This window comes from Hoplias malabaricus, chromosome 16, assembly GCF_029633855.1.
Source record: "Hoplias malabaricus isolate fHopMal1 chromosome 16, fHopMal1.hap1, whole genome shotgun sequence".
Taxonomy (NCBI): domain Eukaryota; kingdom Metazoa; phylum Chordata; class Actinopteri; order Characiformes; family Erythrinidae; genus Hoplias; species Hoplias malabaricus.
In genome coordinates this window covers 11,785,055-11,805,105 of record NC_089815.1, presented here as the reverse complement: position 1 = coordinate 11,805,105, position 20,051 = coordinate 11,785,055, and the positions used below count along the sequence as shown (strand labels likewise).

General features: G+C 37.1%; 1 protein-coding gene across 2 annotated transcripts in view; it reads left to right on the top strand.

Moving 5' to 3' along the window:
* The window catches only part of rorab (RAR-related orphan receptor A, paralog b), a 70,542-nt gene that overhangs the window by 39,041 nt on the left and 11,450 nt on the right, over window positions 1-20,051 (top strand). For both annotated transcript variants that reach the window (XM_066648298.1, XM_066648299.1), the window contains 3 exons: window positions 12,954-13,039; window positions 15,995-16,136; window positions 16,752-17,171. In XM_066648298.1, coding sequence (XP_066504395.1) covers window positions 12,954-13,039; window positions 15,995-16,136; window positions 16,752-17,171 — 648 coding nt within the window. The remainder of the gene's footprint in view (window positions 1-12,953; window positions 13,040-15,994; window positions 16,137-16,751; window positions 17,172-20,051) is intronic.

The window sequence follows — 20,051 nt, the reverse complement described above, 5'->3', positions numbered from 1 at the left end:
TGACATAGGAAGAGACATTGAATAGAGAAAGAGAAGAAAGAAATGGTGAGAGAGGAATTAAGACAGAAAAGAGTAAGAGACAGAATAGACACGAGAGATAGTGAGACAAATGAGTGAAAAGGGAAAGTGATGAAGATGGAAAAAGGAATAAACAGGAAAGAAGTAGAGGAAGAGAGAGAAGGTAGAAGGATGAGGATTATAAAAGATGGGACAAGAGAGATATGAAGATGGATGAGAGAGAAAAGAGTAACAGAAAATAGAAACGGATGAGGTTTGAAAAGGTAAGACAAGAGAAAAGACAATGAGAAAAGAGAAAGGGGAGAAAGTGATGAAGATGTATAAGAGAGCGAAAGAGATTGAGTGAGACTGGTGAGAAAAGAGATGAAGTGAGACAGATGAAATAAAGAGGGAAGAGATGAAAATGGGGGAAGCAAGAAAATTCCATGTAAATTCAGTAAAGGTGCTTTCTGAATTGAGAATTTTGGTTACTTTTTTAATGGTGCTAAAGAGATGTATGTGTAAGTGCAGGGTCTTCATGAGAAGTCAACTGCTTTTGGGGCTGAAGCAGACGGCCATGTTGGATATTTGAAATGATTCGGGAATGTTGCCATGTTGGACAATTTGGGAATGTTGTTCCACTGACCTATTTATGGCTCTGGCGGTGGAAGGCAGCAATAGGAACGCTTGCCTGTTTATCCGAACAGCCACTGCAGCTTACTTAATCCCCCCACCCCCCACCCCCACTCTGAATCACCCCACACACACACACAGCGCAAAAGCAAAGTCCTGCTGGCAGCTGTCATTATGTATTAGTGATGAAGTGGTTGGCAGTGGAAACACCATGGCATGAATCCTTTAGCTTTCATTTTAAAGATGAAGACCCCATGTTGTTTCACTTATAATGGAAAAAAAATCAATCATATATTAAACCAAACTGTTTTCTATAATGTGAATATATCTCATATCTCTCATTGTGAGATTGTAAGAATAATAAACCATACAATGTATTTAAATATATTACGTCATTTTACTTAGTGTTGTTCCACTGGAAGACATTTATATATATATATAGATATACAATACAAATAGAAACAATACAAATAATTTTTCAAGAAATCTATATAAAATCATGTAAAACAAGTAAAATTGTCTACAAAATGACTTCAATGATGTTATTGCATTTTGTTGGTATTTAAACTGTCATTTTATATTATTAACTGTAACATTTTTACACTATCAGAAAATGAGAACTGTGACATATATTGAATATTAAAAATATTTCATATGATTTCATATAATAATAGGTTGTCATATGTTGCAGTATAGGACTTTTATTACGTATTCCTGAGAAGAATTCTTTTAAAGCATCTTCATTTTTCTTGTGCTCTGTGAAGTATTTGAGGTGAATGAGCCCTGTTTTTGCTCTTGTTCTGACCTGCTATCATTCTGACAGCAGAGGTTAATAAGATAAAGCTTTTCCTCGTGGACATGCCAGGATGGAAACACACACACACACACACATACACATGCACTAGGCTAATTTGGTCTCAGCTTATGGTGAAGTTTGAATGTAGCTTATCTCTATGGAGCAAATGTAGCCAATGGAAAAGTCACTGACCCTAATGTACAGTGTGCCATTCATTCTTCTACAGGACAGGCACATCATTTCTTCATTTTAACTTGCTGTAGATCAAATATGGGATATCCTGCATCACAATATTTTCAAGTATAAAAATTAGATTAGACATATGTCCCTTGCAGTACAAAATTTGAGGAATTAAAAATTGCACTTGCCATTTACTTAAAAAAAGAAAAAAAAGATACATTTGGTAGTGGATGTGAAAAACATATATACCTGATTACCTTAGTGACGAATAGTTTTAATATTGCAATATTTTTATTTTCAAATTTGCAGCAGTGCAGCTTTTAAATGCCCAGTCCTGTCATCCCAAGACCTTTACAAGTGCTATTTTATCAAGCTTAAACAAGCAAAACACAATTCCCAAAAGTTCTGCCCTTTTGAAAGTCAGTAATTCTAAATTAGAAAGCTTTGACAGAAACTCAGCAGTAAAAATTACGGATTATGTTCTGAAATTATGCAAATTATGGAACAAATATTGACATTCACATTATATAGCCCAGTCTATGATTTCTGAATGTGTTTGCTCAAAAGGTGTTTTGTTTGTATGTGTGAATGTGTGTTGCCACAGCACCAGTTTGTGGATGTGGGTGTATTTGAGTGTGTGTGTTTGTATGTGTGAAAGGGATAGACACAGTGGCGGTGTGTTGTGTTTTTATACTTCCTAAAAAGATGGTATTTCAGCACTTTCAAACCACAAAGTCTCAGATAGAGGAAGTGTGTGTTTGTGTGTGTGTGTGTCTTTGTACGTGTATGCGTGTGTACTTGCAGACATCCTGTTGGCTGTGACTATAAGTAGTGTTCAGCCTACATCATCAGCAGTGTTGATATTTGCTATCTTCTCCTGGACCAGTGTTTGTTGAGAGAGATTGAAAATTGCTCAAGTGTGTGTGTGTGCGCCTGTATCATATGAACCCTAGTCTAATGTGCAAGTCTTGGGGGATTGTTATGTGTTTGGGTGCCAAGTGAAGTTTAATTTCACTGAGGCAGCTTGCAAAGCTGGTCGTATGAGTTTTAATTGCACCACTGCACCTCAGTAGTTTGAGGAGCTGACGTAGCGAGGTTTAATCGCACTGAGGTGGCTCACAGAGCAGGCTTAGTGAAGCTTAAGGGAACGTCAAGTTTTGAAAATGATCATGTATATTACTGATGTCACACAGAGTCAGAAACAGACGGACTGCAACACTGCTTTTTTTCTATCAGAACATGTTCTATCTTCTGCACTGTATGGATGCATTAAAATCAGGCTGAGCCATCAGAGCTCTGTTGTCATGGTTGCAGACAAAACAAATGAGCATTAACATGGCGACAGAACAGCTTGTCTGCTTCATAACAGACACAAAAGTTTACAAAACAAGCAACACGTAGACAATAAATGGTATTAAAAAATGTTAAATTTAATACAAATATATTATTTTATTAATGAGAGAAGCAACACGCAAAAAACTGAGCTTCAAACTCCCCACTGACCTACAGAAATAATTTCCAAACTGCTCCTTGTACAGCTTTAGATATTGAATGTATGGATGGGCGGTATCCACATTGTTCATACTGTCGTACTGTCTCAAAATATTATTGTGATATATGGTATTACCATGGGGAGGGGTTTCTCTGTCAGCCTTATATCTGTGAGCACAAAGTTAAGTGAATTTAGCTAAACACAGCCCGACAGTGCACACCGACACGTGTTGATGATTAAAAACCTGTTTCTGAGAGACAGCAAATTTCAGCGACTGGTGCTGAAGGAACAGAAAAGTTAGAAAATCAGCAAAATAACACAGTGTACACTGTTTAAAAGCACTGCTTGTGCTAACAGGCACTTTTAGCACACCACAGCAGATTTTTCAGCGAACTGAGGCTCAAAACACATATTTAGAGGATAAAGCCATATACCTGTGAGCACAAAGTCGAGTGAAGGATTTTTTGAGAATTTTGTCTGTTTACAGCTTCCTCTTTTAACCCAAACTCAGCGCTAAACTTACAGCTGGGGTGGGCTACTGTGCTTGTGTTTTTCTCTACCTGTTTTCAAACCATAAAATCAGCAGTCATTGAGCTCCCACAGGGCCCCCTCCCTGTGGCTCTCTTAAATGCACATGAAAATTTTAGCCGACTTTTAAAGACACAGAACAGAAATTTGACACACCACACACATCATAGATACTGACCTCATTTTGAGATAAAATCCAAAATTTTAAATACAGTGGTTTACAGTATTATCGTTATAACGCCCAGCCCTACTTGAATGAGATACTGAAACCCATGTTGTTGTCTTTTATACAGAAATGAGTAAACCTAATATATGCTTAGTTTAGTTGCAGTGCTTAAAAATATAATAACAGGGAGCTGCTGCTACTAAAGAAATCAATTTCTTCTTCATCTTCCAGCGTCTTCTGATTTTACAGGGTTTAGACTAGTTGACTTGGTGTGAAGACTCAGGTCAAATAGGCTCTTGATTTCATTACAGTAGCTTGCAAAGTGGGCAGAGCCAGTTTTAATCACTCCACTGTAGCTCATATAGTGGGCATAGCAAGGTTTTATTGATAGTTTGTGGATTGTAAATTTTAATTATGTCAAGTTAGTTTATGAAGCAGGGGTGAGTAAGGTTTAATAGCTTGCCTTCATCTTTACCTTACTTCATCTCCCCACCACTCTCACTTTACATTACTCTATTCCGTTGCAGTTCATTCACTGTCATTCACAGTCTGCAGGTCTTTCTCTGTCTTACACTCTGCTCATGGCAGAGGCCTCTGGAGTGTTTAGAAAACTGAGAGAACTTCAAACATTTAAAAGCATGAACTATTTTTGCTGGAAATGTCCCCAAACTTGGGAGACTGCTGACTGCATTACCAAAAGTGCTACAAACTAAACAATGAGTTACAAAATGAGTTTCAGTGGTAATTTAAACAGTGGATAAAAACATTTACTACATCATTTAAACACAACAGTGGTCCTTTACATTGTGTGAAGATTTCATGATGAATGGACCAGTAGAATTGCTCCAGAATTTCTCCAGAAATGCTCCTTTTCCTATAAAGTTATTTTGGAGGTACATGTGTGATCATATATATATATATATATATATATATATATATATATATATATATATGTATGTATATATGTGTGTGTGTGTGTGTGTGTGTGTGTGTATGTATGTATATATATGTGTGTGTGTGTACATGTACACGCACACACACTGGAGCTGTGAAATTTGAAAGTGTTGTATGATGTCACAGATCTCATGATGAATTACACTTTGCAGACCCAACCAATCATCATTCCTCACTACACCCACTATTCACCCACAAATCTTTATCTATAAGAGACAGAAATTAATATGAAATGGCTTTGATTCCTGCTGCCACATGCATTTTGTATTCAATTATCACAGTATGATTTGTGTGTATCATTTACAATTATCAGCTGTCCTTTACGTTGTGTAAAAATGTCATGACTGAACTTATAGAAATGCTCCAGAATTACTTGGAATAAATCTTTTTTTTTTTTTTTTTTTTTAAACATAGACTTCCATTGAGATTTAAGAAGGTTTCTTCCCTCTCCTGTAAAGTTGCTGTTTTGGGGATAAATGTTTTTGATTAGACAGTTACGATATGTGAACGATTGTTTTCATAACAGATTTTTTTCTTTTCTTTGAGAAATCCTCTCTGATACAAATTTATGTATATACATGCATAGAAACCAGGCATATAATGTGCTGTTTCTAAAATCTTATGCTTGGATGACTGCACATTTGAATCATGCCGACATTCCTGAATCATATGCTAACAGTGCACAGAAGCAATGGGCCTGAATGACATGTTATGTGGATGCTTATAAAGTGCAGTAAATGTTTATATCTTTCAGCAAGCTCTCCATTCAGTAATGCAGTACTCACATTTATTTTTGGATAAAATGACAGTTGTCATTTTTAATATTATACCACAATTAACATAAAATAACAAAAGAGTAAGAGAATATTTTAATTTTGAATTACAATTAGCCCCCTCCAGGGTATGTTCTTGCCTTGTGCTCAATGATTTCGGGTAGACTCTGGACCCACCGCGACCCTGGACTGGATAAGCAGTTACAGACCATGAATATATTTTTTCACCTAATACATAGACCTGCAGGTGGCTGGGAACATTTGGATAATATACTTTGTCTTTTTTGCAAAGAAACCTGGAAGTAAGCCTCCAAGTCTTTGGGCAATAATATTCATTGCCATTGCTTATAGTTTTGCTTCAGAGTTGCAAAAAGTAGCTCTGCAATGAATTGCAGGAAATCAAGACATGATCATAATATCAATATATCTGGTCTTGAAACTGCACAGACTGCAAGAAAAACCACTAAGATGTCTGATATAACAGAACTATAACTGAATGTCCAGTGATAAATATATGTCCAGTGAGAAAAAATAATGTTACAAAATATGTATGACTTTTATGCACTGGTCCTACTTGCATACTTTATAGTGCTTTTCCATCACATTTAAACATTAACTTATTGTGTATTTCATCCTTGTCCAGTGAAAAACATGTATTTCCAAAAATGTATACTTTACAGGAGAAGGAAAACACCTATTTAACTTTCAATGGAAAAAGATTTTTATTCCAATTAATTTTGGAGCATTTCTATTGTCCATTCATCATGAAATTTTCACACAGTGTAAAGGGCAGGTGATGCGTTCAATTGATGTAGTGAACTGAAAAATTGCAAGTAAAATTGAAATAAAAATGATACATGTTTTTAATTGGAAAGTGACTATTTCAGTGTTGTTTATATTTTTTGGGGCTGAACACAGCTCAGCCATGCGCCAAACAGATCTAAAGAGGGTTTTATTTTTATCAATTTCTCCTTGTTGCACTGTCCAATTCTTACTGGAATATTTTATTATTTAACTGACCCAAGCAGGGTTTTTAACCCTGCTTAATTTTATGAGCAGCTGTTGTGAGTCGGATTTAAAAAAAATATATGATCTCTACTGTAGCTTGGAGATTTTACCAATGTCTAGTTAATGCTGGATGTCTGCATTTTATCATGATTGACATGTCTTTTAGTCCTTATTTGGCATGCTTGGAACTAGAACTGCACAGGTACTTAAAAGGCTCTAGATACAAGGCACCAAATTTGCCCAATGGAAAAGCAAAAGAGCAGAGTTGAATAGAGAAGGTAGCGCTGGACGATATGGCCAAAATTTATATCACTATATATAATAATTTTGAATAATATTATATTATATAATTCCGATATCAATATGATCAATAAAAATGCAACAGAAAATCTGCCAAGAACTTAAAGCAACGTGACATCACCATCAAAGAAATACCTCTTGGCTTTGTCAATATTAATGTTTTTAAACTAACTTTACAAATGAGTGCAGTGAACTCATGGCAGTGCCCTGTAACGTCTGTCAGCGACAATAATATATAATGAAATATTGAAAATGTGTATAAAAATCATATCATTGTTTCTGAAATATTTAACATTGTGAAATATATATTTATACTGAATTATTTTCTAGCCCTAAGAGAAGGTATCGTGCAGATCTCCATAACAGATGTGAATGTTAACCGTTCTCCTCCAAGCGTGTTAAGCTGTCCAGTGTTAATAACAGTTTGACAAGTGATGCTGGCTGGCTTTATATCTCAGTAGAAGTGTCTATGTGGTCTCATCCTTCCATGTTCATGGCATTGTGTGTGATTGGGGAAATCTTTGCTAATGGACTGAATCTGCGATAATTAATCTAAGGAGAAAATTAAAAAACTGGGGCTAAAAAATGTAAATTAACTTTTTACTCCTGTAACTTAGTCAAGGGTTTTGGCTGAAATAATACAGACCGGTTACTTCAAGGGTTCTCTGATGTGTTTTAATGTATCATAAGACATACAGAGCAAATCACAGTAAGTAACCATGGAATCAAAATAGGAGGACCAGAGGAGGATGGGTCACCCCTTGTGAGCCTTGGTTCCTCCCAAGGTTTCTTCCTCAGCTGGGGGAGATTTTCCTTGCCACTGTCGCCCCTGGCTTGCTCGCTTGAGGGTTTTACATTTTGTTTTTTACATTTCATGTCAAATCTTGTCTTACTGGAATTCTGTGAAGACGCTTTGTGACAACATCAGTTGTGAAAAGCGCTATATAAATAAATTTGATTTGATTTGATCAAAATATGATGTTTTCACCATATCACACAGCACTAATGTAAACATTATTGTGGAATGCTTAGCTGCACCTAATGCTGATCTGAAACAATGCGATTGGAGAACAAGGTGTCATATAGCTCTATAGGGGGAAAATACTGGCTGCATGACTGAGGCAGCAGCTTTGCGAGCCTGTGCTCTTTGATGTTTTAATCCATAATTCAGAGTAGATTATGGTCTCCGGGCTCAGAGTGACTAATTACTGCAGATTGGTTTTACATATCTAATGAGAGAGAGAGAGAGAGAGAGAGAGAGAGAGATGCAAATCAAGGAGAATGAGAGAGAGTAAGAGATAGAAAGATACATACAGAGAGAAAGGGTGTGAGAGACGCAAGACGGGATGAAAGGATGAGTAAAAGATGCAAATCACAAAGAGAGAGAGGACAGGAAAGTAGAGAGATGCAAATCAACGAAAAAGTGAGAGTGGGTAAGAGAAACAGAAAATAGAGAGAGAGAAGAAATGGGAAAAGGAGTAAGAGATGCAAATCACAGAGAAAGTGAGACAGGAAGAGATAGAAAGAGATACAGAAGGGGTGAGAGACGTAAGACAGAAAATGAAGGGGATGTGAGAAGGTGAGAGAGGAAACAATGGTAGAGAGAGATGCAAATCAAGGGGAAAGTGAGAGAGCAGGTAAGAGAGATAAAGGAGAAAGAGTGTGAGAGAGAGAGGGAGGTGGTATTACTGACAGAAAGAAAAGGAAGGGGTGAGAAAGAGAGAAATGCTCTTAGCCAATGCAGAATTTGCAAGCAGAGGATTAACGGCTGCTCTAACCATGAGGAAAGTATTCATTCTCGAAATGTATGCAAGCAGCAAAAGGGCTGCTGGAAATTGGTTTGAGTATGTGTATGAGTGAAGGAGCGAGAGAGAGTGATGAGAGGCGTTTTACTATGTCGTCCTCTAATGAATATGCCTGGGGCCTGCTGGAACGTCTCTATCTCTCACCTCTAAATGGATTTCTCCTCTTCCTCTCTCCTGATCCGGTCTGCTCCCCTCCTTCCCCTCTGTTTCTCTTCCTCTCTCTCTCTCTCTCTGCCTCAGCCTGAGGCCAGATGGGGGTAGAGAAGCTATGGAAGGCGAGCTCCAACCTTTACCACAGAGTGACTGTGTGATCGGACGTTTTCCTTGTTTGCAGATATTGCACGTCTGTGCACAAACATAAACCAAAGCAGCTTACTCTTTGGAAAAAAAAAAAGGGGAGGGGGGGCTGTTGAGGCGCCTCAGGCCTGTGCAGATGAATCATTGATGATGGTGCTCAGAGATGATGTCAGACTTGTGGGTTGTTTCATCGGGGCATATTTTTTCTACTTGAATGAACGTCTCTCTCTTTGACCTAGAGAAAGAAAGGCAAACTAACCTTCCTCCCTGTGTCCTTCTGGGTTCCCATGTTCTTGCTTAGGAGTAAAAAAAAATTTTTTGCTCACAAATTGATCTTAACTGCTCATGGAACGAAAATGGCTCGGTCAGACATCAGCTAGGCTTCCTCGCTCTCTGTTCTCAAGGTGGCAAAATGACAAAGAGCTCTTCGAACGTTGAAAATCATGAAAAGAGATGAGGATATTGCTTTATTCGGGCGGCATGGTGGCGCAGCAGGTAGTGTCGCAGTCACACAGGTTCAGGGACCTGGAGGTTGTGGGTTCAAGTCCCACTCAAGGTGACTGTCTGTGAGGAGTTTGGTGTGTTCACATGTCCGCTTGGGTTTCCTCTGGGTGCTCTGGTTTCCTCCCACGGTCCAAAAACACACGTTGGTTGGTGGATTGGCGACTCAAAAAGTGTCCGTAAGTGTGAGTCAATGTGTATGTGTTGCCCTGTGAAGGACTGGCGCCCCCTCCAGGGTATATTCCTGCCTTGCCCCCAATGATTTCAGGTAGGTTCTGGACCCACCGCGACCCTGTACTGGGCTAGCGGTTACAGATAATTAATGAATGAATGAATTAATTAATGTTTCAGATTATTTAGATAGTAACTCTAAATCCAGGAAACTGGTAATTGCATGAAACTAAACAGATCAAAAGTGTTAAGGGTTACAAACGAGTTGAGAACTGTTCTCTTTAATGGTTATGCCCAGTGTTGGTTACTTTTTAGATTCCACTACAGAATACAATTCTGTTCAAATCCTCTTAAAATAAAAGCAGCCCGAGAGAAATGAAACCAGCATTTTCCTTTATCCTTTACATTATAAGAGGCTTGTTTATTTCAAATAGCTTATAGAACACAAAAGAAATGTTTAAATGTTAATAACTTAAGGTGGTGTTTTGGAGTAGTAGAATGGTATGAGCACGGTTTGAGGTAAAAAGAGGCTCACAATTCTTCACTATATCATATACACAAATATTATCCTAGCACCATTTAAGGTGGATCAGAGGATCAAATTATAATCTGCTACAAATTTTAATGTGGAATGGAGGGAGTTTGGAACTGGAATTAATTATTACCCAGTGTCTACCAACCACAGTTAACACTGTTTATAAGAGTTTACATTTTAATTTTTCAGTTCATCACCTTTATTGGTTTTATAAATTAGTTGACTCAGACACAATGAATCAATGAATGACATGAAGTCAATAAAATGTAAGTGGCAGACCAAAACAAAAACATTTACTTCAAGATGCTTCTGAGGAAGAGGAGTCTTTGGGCTGCAAGTTAGTAGCAGCACTCTCCTTTTGCTTTTTTTTTTTTTTTAAACATGAAATTCAGTTTTTTTCACACAGAGAGTAAGGCCACTTTGAGTGAGCAGGCTTTAGTTCAGTTGCACATAACCACACATATAATAAGCTCTGTACAACATACAATGTGGTCCTTAAAGGATTCCCCAGCTCTATGTTCAATTAATATGACATGGGCTATTATGAGAACTCATGAAGGGAGGTTTCTGTACCTCAGCACTGTCGTACAGCTAATAGGTGTTAAAAGAATCCACTTGTTTTAGAAAGGAGCAACAAAGAAGAGTAAAACATCTTAAATGTTATCAATGCAATAATATAATATATAATAATAATAATGTGATATTTCTCTTTATGATTAAGAATTTTCATTCATTCATTATCTGTAACCGCTTATCCAGTTCAGGGTTGCGGTGGGTCCAGAGCCTACCTGGAATCATTGGGTGCAAAGCGGGAATACACCCTGGAGGGGCGCCAGTCCTTCACAGGGCAACACAGACACACACACATTCACGGACACTTTTAAGTCACCAGTCCACCTACCAACGTGTGTTTTTGGACTGTGGGAGGAAACCGGAGCACCCGGAGGACACGGGGAGAACACACCAACTCTTCACAGACAGTCACCCGGAGCGGGAATCGAACCCACAACCTCCAGGCCCCTGGAGCTGTGTGACTGCGACACTACCTGCTGCGCCACCGTGCCGCCCGATTAAGAATATTATTAATCTATTTCTATATGCTTTTACATAGATTTTGCATCATATCTGTCATTGAAATAAGACGAAATAAAACAAACAAAAACATCCACAAACAGTTTAAATCATATTCATTCCTTTAATCACATTCGTTCTCCTAATGAGAAATATTAAACCTTTAAAGCCTGACACATTAAATAATATTTTTTGAAAATCACCCATTATGTGGCCCTTTAACTAAAAATCTAAATGTTGTTCATTTATAAATTTTGGATCATATAATTTCTGAATGCATCATATTTAGGCATTTACCAATATTTATTTTCTTTTATTGGTCTTTCATTTAGTTCACTGCATCAGTGAAAACAGTTCTTCAGACCTTTCTTTTACAATTTTTCTTTAATTTTGATTAATTTCAGTTAAAAAATCAATATCAAATGATTGTCTCTTTTCTTCAGAAATTTTCAGGAAAACATAACTTTGAGCTGATGAGAAACACTGCTCCAGAGGTCCTTGACCTGTTAGTACTCTGTTCTTCTCTTTGACCTTTTTACATTTCATATACTGGTGGTAATAAAAACACAGAAACCACAAAGGCTCTTTTTTGTTGATCTGCACAACCGTGTTTCCATGTTTAGAGGAACTACACTTGTTTCTGTTAATGTCTGAACCTTGGCTTGAGCTATGAGTTCATTCAACCAACGTCCCACACTCACCTGTAACATCTCCTTCTTCCTCTGAATCTATGTGGACATCTGAGCCAACACATTTTGCACCAAAGGTTTTTGGAAAATTAAAAATACAGATTTGTTTCATAAAAATGTTTTGTAATATTTTCTAAATGTGTTTTGTGCTGTAAAGAACAGATTGGATTTTCTGAATATTTATTATAATTAATGAGCATTTGACAGGTAGAATACACAACATCTATGAAATGGAACACAAATGCTTAGTTTACTACAAGTAACATTATACATATCATACCTGGAATTGCTTCAGTTTAGCAAAAAGTAGCCTTAAGATTTTCTCCTGTGTTTTCGTGATAGCAACAAATTTGTAATGGTTTGGTAAATGCATGAAAATGCTTCCACTTCATTCACAGTTCAGCAGAGAACTCAGAACACTTGCCCCAAAAGGTTGGAAGTTTGTTTCTGTATTTCTCTCCATTAGATGATGAAAAAGCCATCTCTAAAAATCACGTATCATATTTGATATATTTGGCTTTCTAGGGTAAACTAGGATTTGCCAAGATATCATTTTTTTGTGAGCATATAAATATGCAAAAAATAATGAATCAATTCACTGATCAAGCATTCAGGAAAAGGCTGAGGTGGCAACTCTAATACTAGCTGATACCCACAAGCTTTCATTAACCATGTTCCTTCAGAAATTGGTGGCCTTTAACTGCACAGAGAACCACTGTCATTCCAAGAACAGTGACCATGGAATTGGTCTTAATACGATTAGAGAAGCACAGTGACTCTCCTTGTGGAAAAAAAATGTATTGGGAGGTTCATAAGGTCTGAATATCCCAAGAGCACTACATTAATCTAAGCTGTATTAGTCAAAGAGCCTTACAACCTCCAATGGTATTGATCCATGTGTTCATGGTGCAGGGTATAATAATTATGCTAGTAATTATACAAGTAATTATAGCAATTTTCTTAGTCTTACAAACCATTGCCTATGAGTTAATTATAAACCAGTTGCTTCAATGTCTGTTTCTTTGTGTGTGTGTGTGTATGTGTGTTTTCTCCATAGCTCAGATTGAGAGTATTCCATGTAAGATCTGCGGTGATAAATCATCAGGAATCCACTATGGCGTTATCACTTGTGAGGGATGTAAGGTAAAAAAAAACCCCACTTTATTCATTAATTCAAGTTGTTTTTTTTTTGTTTTTTGTTTTTGCTGGTGCTGACTATGATGCACCAATGGAATTATACATGCTTGGTGGTGGTCCTCCAGGTTGAAAGAGAGAGCTTAAAGAGCAAGTGTTGTACTATGGTTTTTAATTGTAGGACTACAAAGTGAATTGGCATGGTTAATGGAGCTAATAATATGAACAAAATGTTTAGAAACATAGGTCTGTTTAATTTTATTGTGGATTAGTGTGTAATGCCTGAAAGTGCTTAGAAAATATTCTAATATTCTTATTCACAAATGTATAATTAAACATATTATGTATATCAACATATATAGGCTTATGGTATTTTTACTTAAGATATCATATTTTGCACATCAAATTTAGGGTGTGAGGAATGAAGAATTATTTTCCGTTTAATTCAGCCAGAACTACATTTTCACAGCATTGTGTGTTTAAATAGTGTCTACTGTAACACTATTCTAGAAATGGGGAGAATGACATTCTTTTTAAAGAATAATATCTGGATATTCAGAAATAAATGTAGCAGTATATTGATCATTTCTATAATGGTCTGAACATTACAACATGCTTCTCCTGTTTTGATTTTATTCTCAGTTGACAGTATGATTTAATTCTCAAAGGATTAATATTATGTTCTCTATATAATATATATATATTTATTTTGCAATCTTGTGTCTACAACCTTAGTAGTTTACAGAGATGTTAGCTTAAATGGTGTGAAATGTTCACTTACATTGCCTTGTGAAAGTATTCAACCCCCTTGGCATTTTTTTTTGTGTTTTTGCTACCTCACAACCTGGAATTAATATGGATTACAGAGCATGCCTACAACTTTGAACATTTAATTTTCTTTTTTATTGTGAAGCAAAAAACAAATAGGACAAAATAACAGAAAACTTTAGTGTGTATAAATATTCACCCCACCAAAGTCAGTACTTTGTAGAGCCACCTTTTGCAGCAATTACAGATGCAAGTTGTTTTGGATAAGTCTCTATGTGCTTGCCACATCTTGCCACTGGGATTTTTGCCCATTCCTCAAGGCAAAACTGCTCCAGCTCGTTCAAGTTACATGGTTTCCGCTGGTGAACAGCAATCTTCAAATCTGACCACAGATTCTCTTAAGGTCCCCCTTAAACCACTCAAGTGTTGTTTTAGCAGCATGCTTTGGGTCATTGTCCTTTTGTAAGGTGAACCTCCGTCCCACTCTCAAATCACTGACAGAAAACAGGTTGTGCACAAGGATATCCCTGTATTTAGCACCATCCATCTACCCCTCAACTTGGTTTCCCAGTCCTTGCTGCTGAAAAACTTCCCCACAGCATGATGATGCCACCACGTTTCACTGTGGGGATGGTGTTCTTGGGGTGATGAGATGTGTTGCTTTTGCGCCAGACATAGCACTTTCCTTGGTGGTCGAAATGTTCAATTTTGGTCTTATCTGACCAGAGCACCTTCCTCCATATATTTGGGGAGTCCCCCACATGCCTTTTGGCAAACTCAAAATGAGCCTTTCTATTTTTGTCTGTAAGTAAAGGCTTTTTTCTTGCCACTCATCCATAAAGCCCAGCTCTATGGAGTATATGGCTTATTGTGGTTGTATGGCCAGATCTCTGCCTGGGAACTCTGCAGCTCCTTCAATGTTACCTTTGGTCTCTGTGCTGTCTCTCTTATTAATGCACTCCTTGCCTGGTCTGAGAGTTTTGGTGGGCGGCCCTCTCTTGGCAGGTTTGTTGTAGTACAATCGTCTTTACATTTGATGATAATGGATTTGATGGTGCTCTGGGGGATCATCAAAGATTTGGATATTTTTTTTATAACACAACCAAACTTGTGCTTCTCAACAACTTTTTCCCTGACTTGTTTGGAGATCTCCTTGGTCTTCATGGTGTTGTTTGGTTGGTGCCTCTTTCTTAATGGTTTTGCAGCCTCTGGGGCCTTTCAGAAAAGTTGTGTATATACTGAAAGATCATGTGACCCTTAAATTGCACACAGGTTGCCCTAGAACGTTTAAGGGCTTCATAGCAAAGGGGGGGTGAATACATATGCACATGCCAATTTTCAGTTATTATATATATATGTGGAAATGTTTGTTTTTCGAGTCAATTTTCCCCATTTAAAATAATGGAAAAGCAATTAATGCGTTCCAGCCCCCACCCCGAAAGTCACCATTTTTGCACTGATATATGTTTACAAAACTCTCAAATTAGTAAAAAAAAATACATGTTGCATTACTAAAAATAAAAACGAAATACAGTAGTAACAGTAATAAAAAAAGAAATAAAGTTTTAAGTGGTTACATATCGCTACCTTGGAGACGTGACGACTGGCTGGAGGAGTAACACAGGCACTGGCTGTATGACGGGAGGTGGGGGGTGGGTGGAATAACGGAGAGTAGGTGGGTGAATGTGGGGAGACGAAGCGTAGATACACTTAACTTAGCACGGATTTCGATGTCTGCTATTTACACTAATGCTAAATTGCTAAAACTACAATTTGCTAATCTTAAAAGCTCACTCAAGTCTGGGCGCGCTGGGAGACTCGCCTATTGGGGTCAGTGGCCATTTCCAGCCGCTGGTTCGGCGGAGGATCGGGTTCGTTTCTACAGTCATGGTTTGTTGGTGGAGGCAAAAAATATTCAAATGCCCGGTTCGTATCTTGGAAAGTTCGTTAGTATAGGTGTTCGTTAGTAGAGGTTCCACTGTGTGTGTGTGTGTGTGTGTGTGTGTATATATATATATATATATATATATATATATATATATATATATATATATATATATATATATATATAACTGTAATGTAACAAAATAGGCCCCAATGGGGTGAATAATTTCACAAGGAAATGTACATCCCTTCTCTCTCTCTGTGTGTGTTTTTCACTCCCTCTCCTGCTTTCTTTTTCCCTCTCTCTTTCAGGGTTTTTTCAGGAGGAGTCAACAGGGTGCTGTGTCCTACACATGCCCTCGTCAGAAAAGTTGTCTGATAGATCGCACCAGTCGAAACCGCTGCCAACACTGTCGCCTACAGAAATGCCTGGCAGTGGGCATGTCCCGAGATGGTGGGTGCTTTTCTTTTCATTACAGTAGTTGGTTGCCGTAAGTGACATGACGTATGTAATCATTATTACAAGACATTTTACAAAATTTTACCAAACACCAATTTTAATTCTAGTCCAAAACCTAAATAAAGGATGCAAATATGCAGATAAACAAAACAAAACAACAAAAATTATCATAAAACTGACAGTAAGTAAACACAAAATACCTTCTAGAAATGCTAATGCTAAAATAAACAGATCCACCATTTAAATTTTAATATGTAGCCAAGGCACCATAATATATCTAGTGCAGTTTTTTAGATAAACTGGTGCCAGGATGTAATTTCTTAACTTACTGAATTTTGCTATATTGTCCATGGTTAGCTGTAGTTTAATGCACAAGGACAGAACAAGTATTTTTTTATAATATATATATATATATATATATATATATATATATATATAAAACATTCCAGAATAACTTTCTGCTTTTTACTATCAATGCCTCTACTCAGTTACAAATGGGTAACATTTTGTGAAGAGATCAAGCATAAACTACTTTCATAATGTCTTCTCATTTTTAATATAAATTGAAAAAAACATTTTGTGAAGAAGGTTTGCGTGTTCCCTTTATAGCGGTAAAGTTTGGACGCATGTCGAAGAAGCAGAGAGACAGCCTCTTTGCTGAGGTACAAAGACACCGCCAGCAGCAGCAGGAGAAAGTGGAGATGAAGGAAATGGAGGAGGGGCAAGACCCTCCACCTGGAGAGGCAGAGGCACTGACACCCTCTTATGCCCTCTCCACCAATGGGCTTACAGAACTCCCTGACGACCTGGGCGGATATGTGAATGGCCACAGTGCAGATGAAGTAAAGTCCGACTCTGCGATTGGTGGATTCTACCTGGACATTCAGCCCTCTCCTGACCAATCAGGTCTAGATATGGATGGCATTAAACTTGAGCCTGTCTGTGATCTGAGCCCTGAATCTGGCCTAGACCCATACTGCTGTTATAGCAGTGGAGATACATCACCTACTGATGACATGAGCGAATTGGGTAAGACACTCTGAAACATACACACAAGACACACATACAGGGGTCTGACTGAAGATGGCTGTCCAAAAGTCTAATAGCTAATGCTACTTAAACAGGGAAATCAAAACAACCTACTTGACTCAACTTGGCTCTACTGGGGTTTTTAAGGCCATTTTTAAACATTAAAACATTTTTATTAATATAAAAACAATAGAATTATATTTATATTAGTAGTGTCTTTTGAGTAAAACTAAATATAAAGTTAAAATGTTACTTGCTTGTATTTTTAGGAGGGAGATTAATATGTGATATGCATGACTGAAGGAAACTGTTCTTTTTTTTTAGTTTATTACAATATCTCTGTGCACTTTTGAGAATTTAATTAGAATCTCTATTTGCTGAGTAAAAGTTTTAGAATTTTGGAATTGGAGTTTTAACAGAGAATATTAACACTACAGTGCAGCTCCTGACTCAGACATGGACAAATTAAACGAGGTACAGAACAAAAAGGAGATGTGTGAGAAAGAGAGACTGAATGAGAGAGTTATGATATTAAATACATATTTCAACATAAATAAAATGAATTCTAACATCTGAACTCAACAGTAAAACTCTGTGTTTACATCTCTAGATGAAACTATTAAAAGTTTTTTTGGGACTGATGGGAGGAAGTTGTGGCCAAACTTGGTAAAATATTAATTAGCTTTAAAAAAATAAAACATTAAATTCCCACTTGTGTTAACGCATTTGTGACATTTTGACAGCACTAGTTTAAATACTGTGTTATTTAATGTCTGTGTAATATTTGACCCTATAATGTTTTAAAAATGTATTTGTTTAAATGAGCATGGTTATTAGACAAAATATTTGTCTTATCACTTGGGCCCTAAACACACATACACACATGCTTCAAGATAGATTTGCTTTGTTTATGCCAAGAGACATACTTGTTTGTGCAAAAGTAAGCCATAATATTTACTCTCTGGACTGCGTCTGATTTGGTAACTGCTAACAAGCTCCTTCTCGGAGGGGGTGATTGACAGTTTGGAGGTTTGCAGTAGCAGGGGGCAATGAACTCAGCTCCATGCCTCATTTAAACGTGTCACCAGTAATTAGTGCCCCATTACCACAGGCCAATCCGCAAACAGCAGGGCGCTCAGCAGGGGAAATCAACCAGTCAAATCCCTTCGGACTAAAACACGCTCATTACGAATCGTAATAATCTTCATATTTTCCGCCACTTTAAACGAGTTCAGGTAGCAGGCAGGAAAGTCATCCAGGCATTAAATAATATCAACTTTGAGCAAACATTGAGAGTCTTACACTCGGAGCAGTAAAAAGTAGTAAAAAGTAAATCAATTAACGTCCCAAAAACTAGAAAAAAAAAACAAGAGCAAAGAGAAACTAGGCAAGCATAGTTTTGCCCAACCGCTATTAGCCATATAGCCATTGTCACAGAGGTGTTTCTGGCATTTCAAAACCAGGAAAGCCCAAAATACATCCCCTTGTCATTGGAAGGTCTGGAGATGCTTCATATTAATGTCTTTGTTTACATGTGTTTTTTATTATGTAATTGTTTTGATAAAGATTGGTTCATAATGTATAACGCACACATTAGTGTTTTTCTTGTTTGTTTTATTTAAGAAGATATACTAGATATAAGATATATCACCAACAAACAAAGAAGACCAAGAACGTTTAGTTGTTTTTAAGAATTAGAATTACTTGTTTATTCAGTGTAACAAATTAAAGCATGTGAAGTTTAATGTGGCTTTAATGCGTAGCTTTATGGAGTTTTATGAACAGATGCCACAAAATGTCTCCCCACCATTTCCCTTTACAATATTTCAGGCAAAGACACACACTCACGTGAAATAAAACAAATTCAGCAGACCTCCTCTCTCTGTGAGTTATAATACTTGTGTTTAATGTTGCCGAGCCATCCTGCTGAGCTTGTGAACTAACCAACGCCGAGCCGAGGCTTTGGCCAATGCAGCCCCAGAAACACACACAAACAGAGTGTGTTCCTGTCTTATTTCCTATTATTCAGCTATGGTTTGCGTTGAAGAACCTACTGTTCTTTGGTTCCAGCTGGGAACTTATTTTTGTGGTTCGCAAACCACTTTATGTTTTTGGAAACATGCTGAGCGGTTCATGAACTAGAATGTGAAATATAGCTGAACTAACAACAGACGGTATAGTAACACCACCTTCAGTTGTCATTGTGAAATAAGGCTGAACTAACAGTTCCTACATGCGCATGCGTGTTTCAACATTAGGAGTCAGTCAGTCAGTAAGAAAAAATATATTTTCTCGGTCGGCAACAATACCTCTAAGAAGAATATCAGAAGAATAATTCCAGGCAGACTGTCTTTGACGATATCAAAAAAAAAAAAAAAATGTCAAAGCTTAAAAATTTCATCAGGACACACACAATGGCAATGGAATTTTATGTTTTCTTACGAAAATTGCAATGTCTTGGTTTTTTTTTTTTGAACTTTATCAACTTTACTGGTTATTGACAGCTATTTATATTTCCTCAAATCAGGAAGCCTGGGATTCTCCTGGAGTTTCTCTGGGTTGTATTATTTATATTTTTTGAGAGAAAAAGGGATTGCTTTACCTCTTTACCTATTTTTCTAGTGGGGAAACTCTGTCTTTGCATTTTCAGCACATAAGCCAAAGGAGTCTTTACTTACATTTTGTCATTCTTATTTCTTCATTCATAAATGTTGATTGTTTTTTCTGAATTCTACAGGGAACCTATGGTGACATAGTATTGATTTTTAACAAGACGTGGCCACAAAATAATGTTTTGAAACCACAAGATAATATTTTAAGGCCAAGAAATAATATATTAATATATAGAGGCCATGAATTATGTTTTATTATTAATATGTG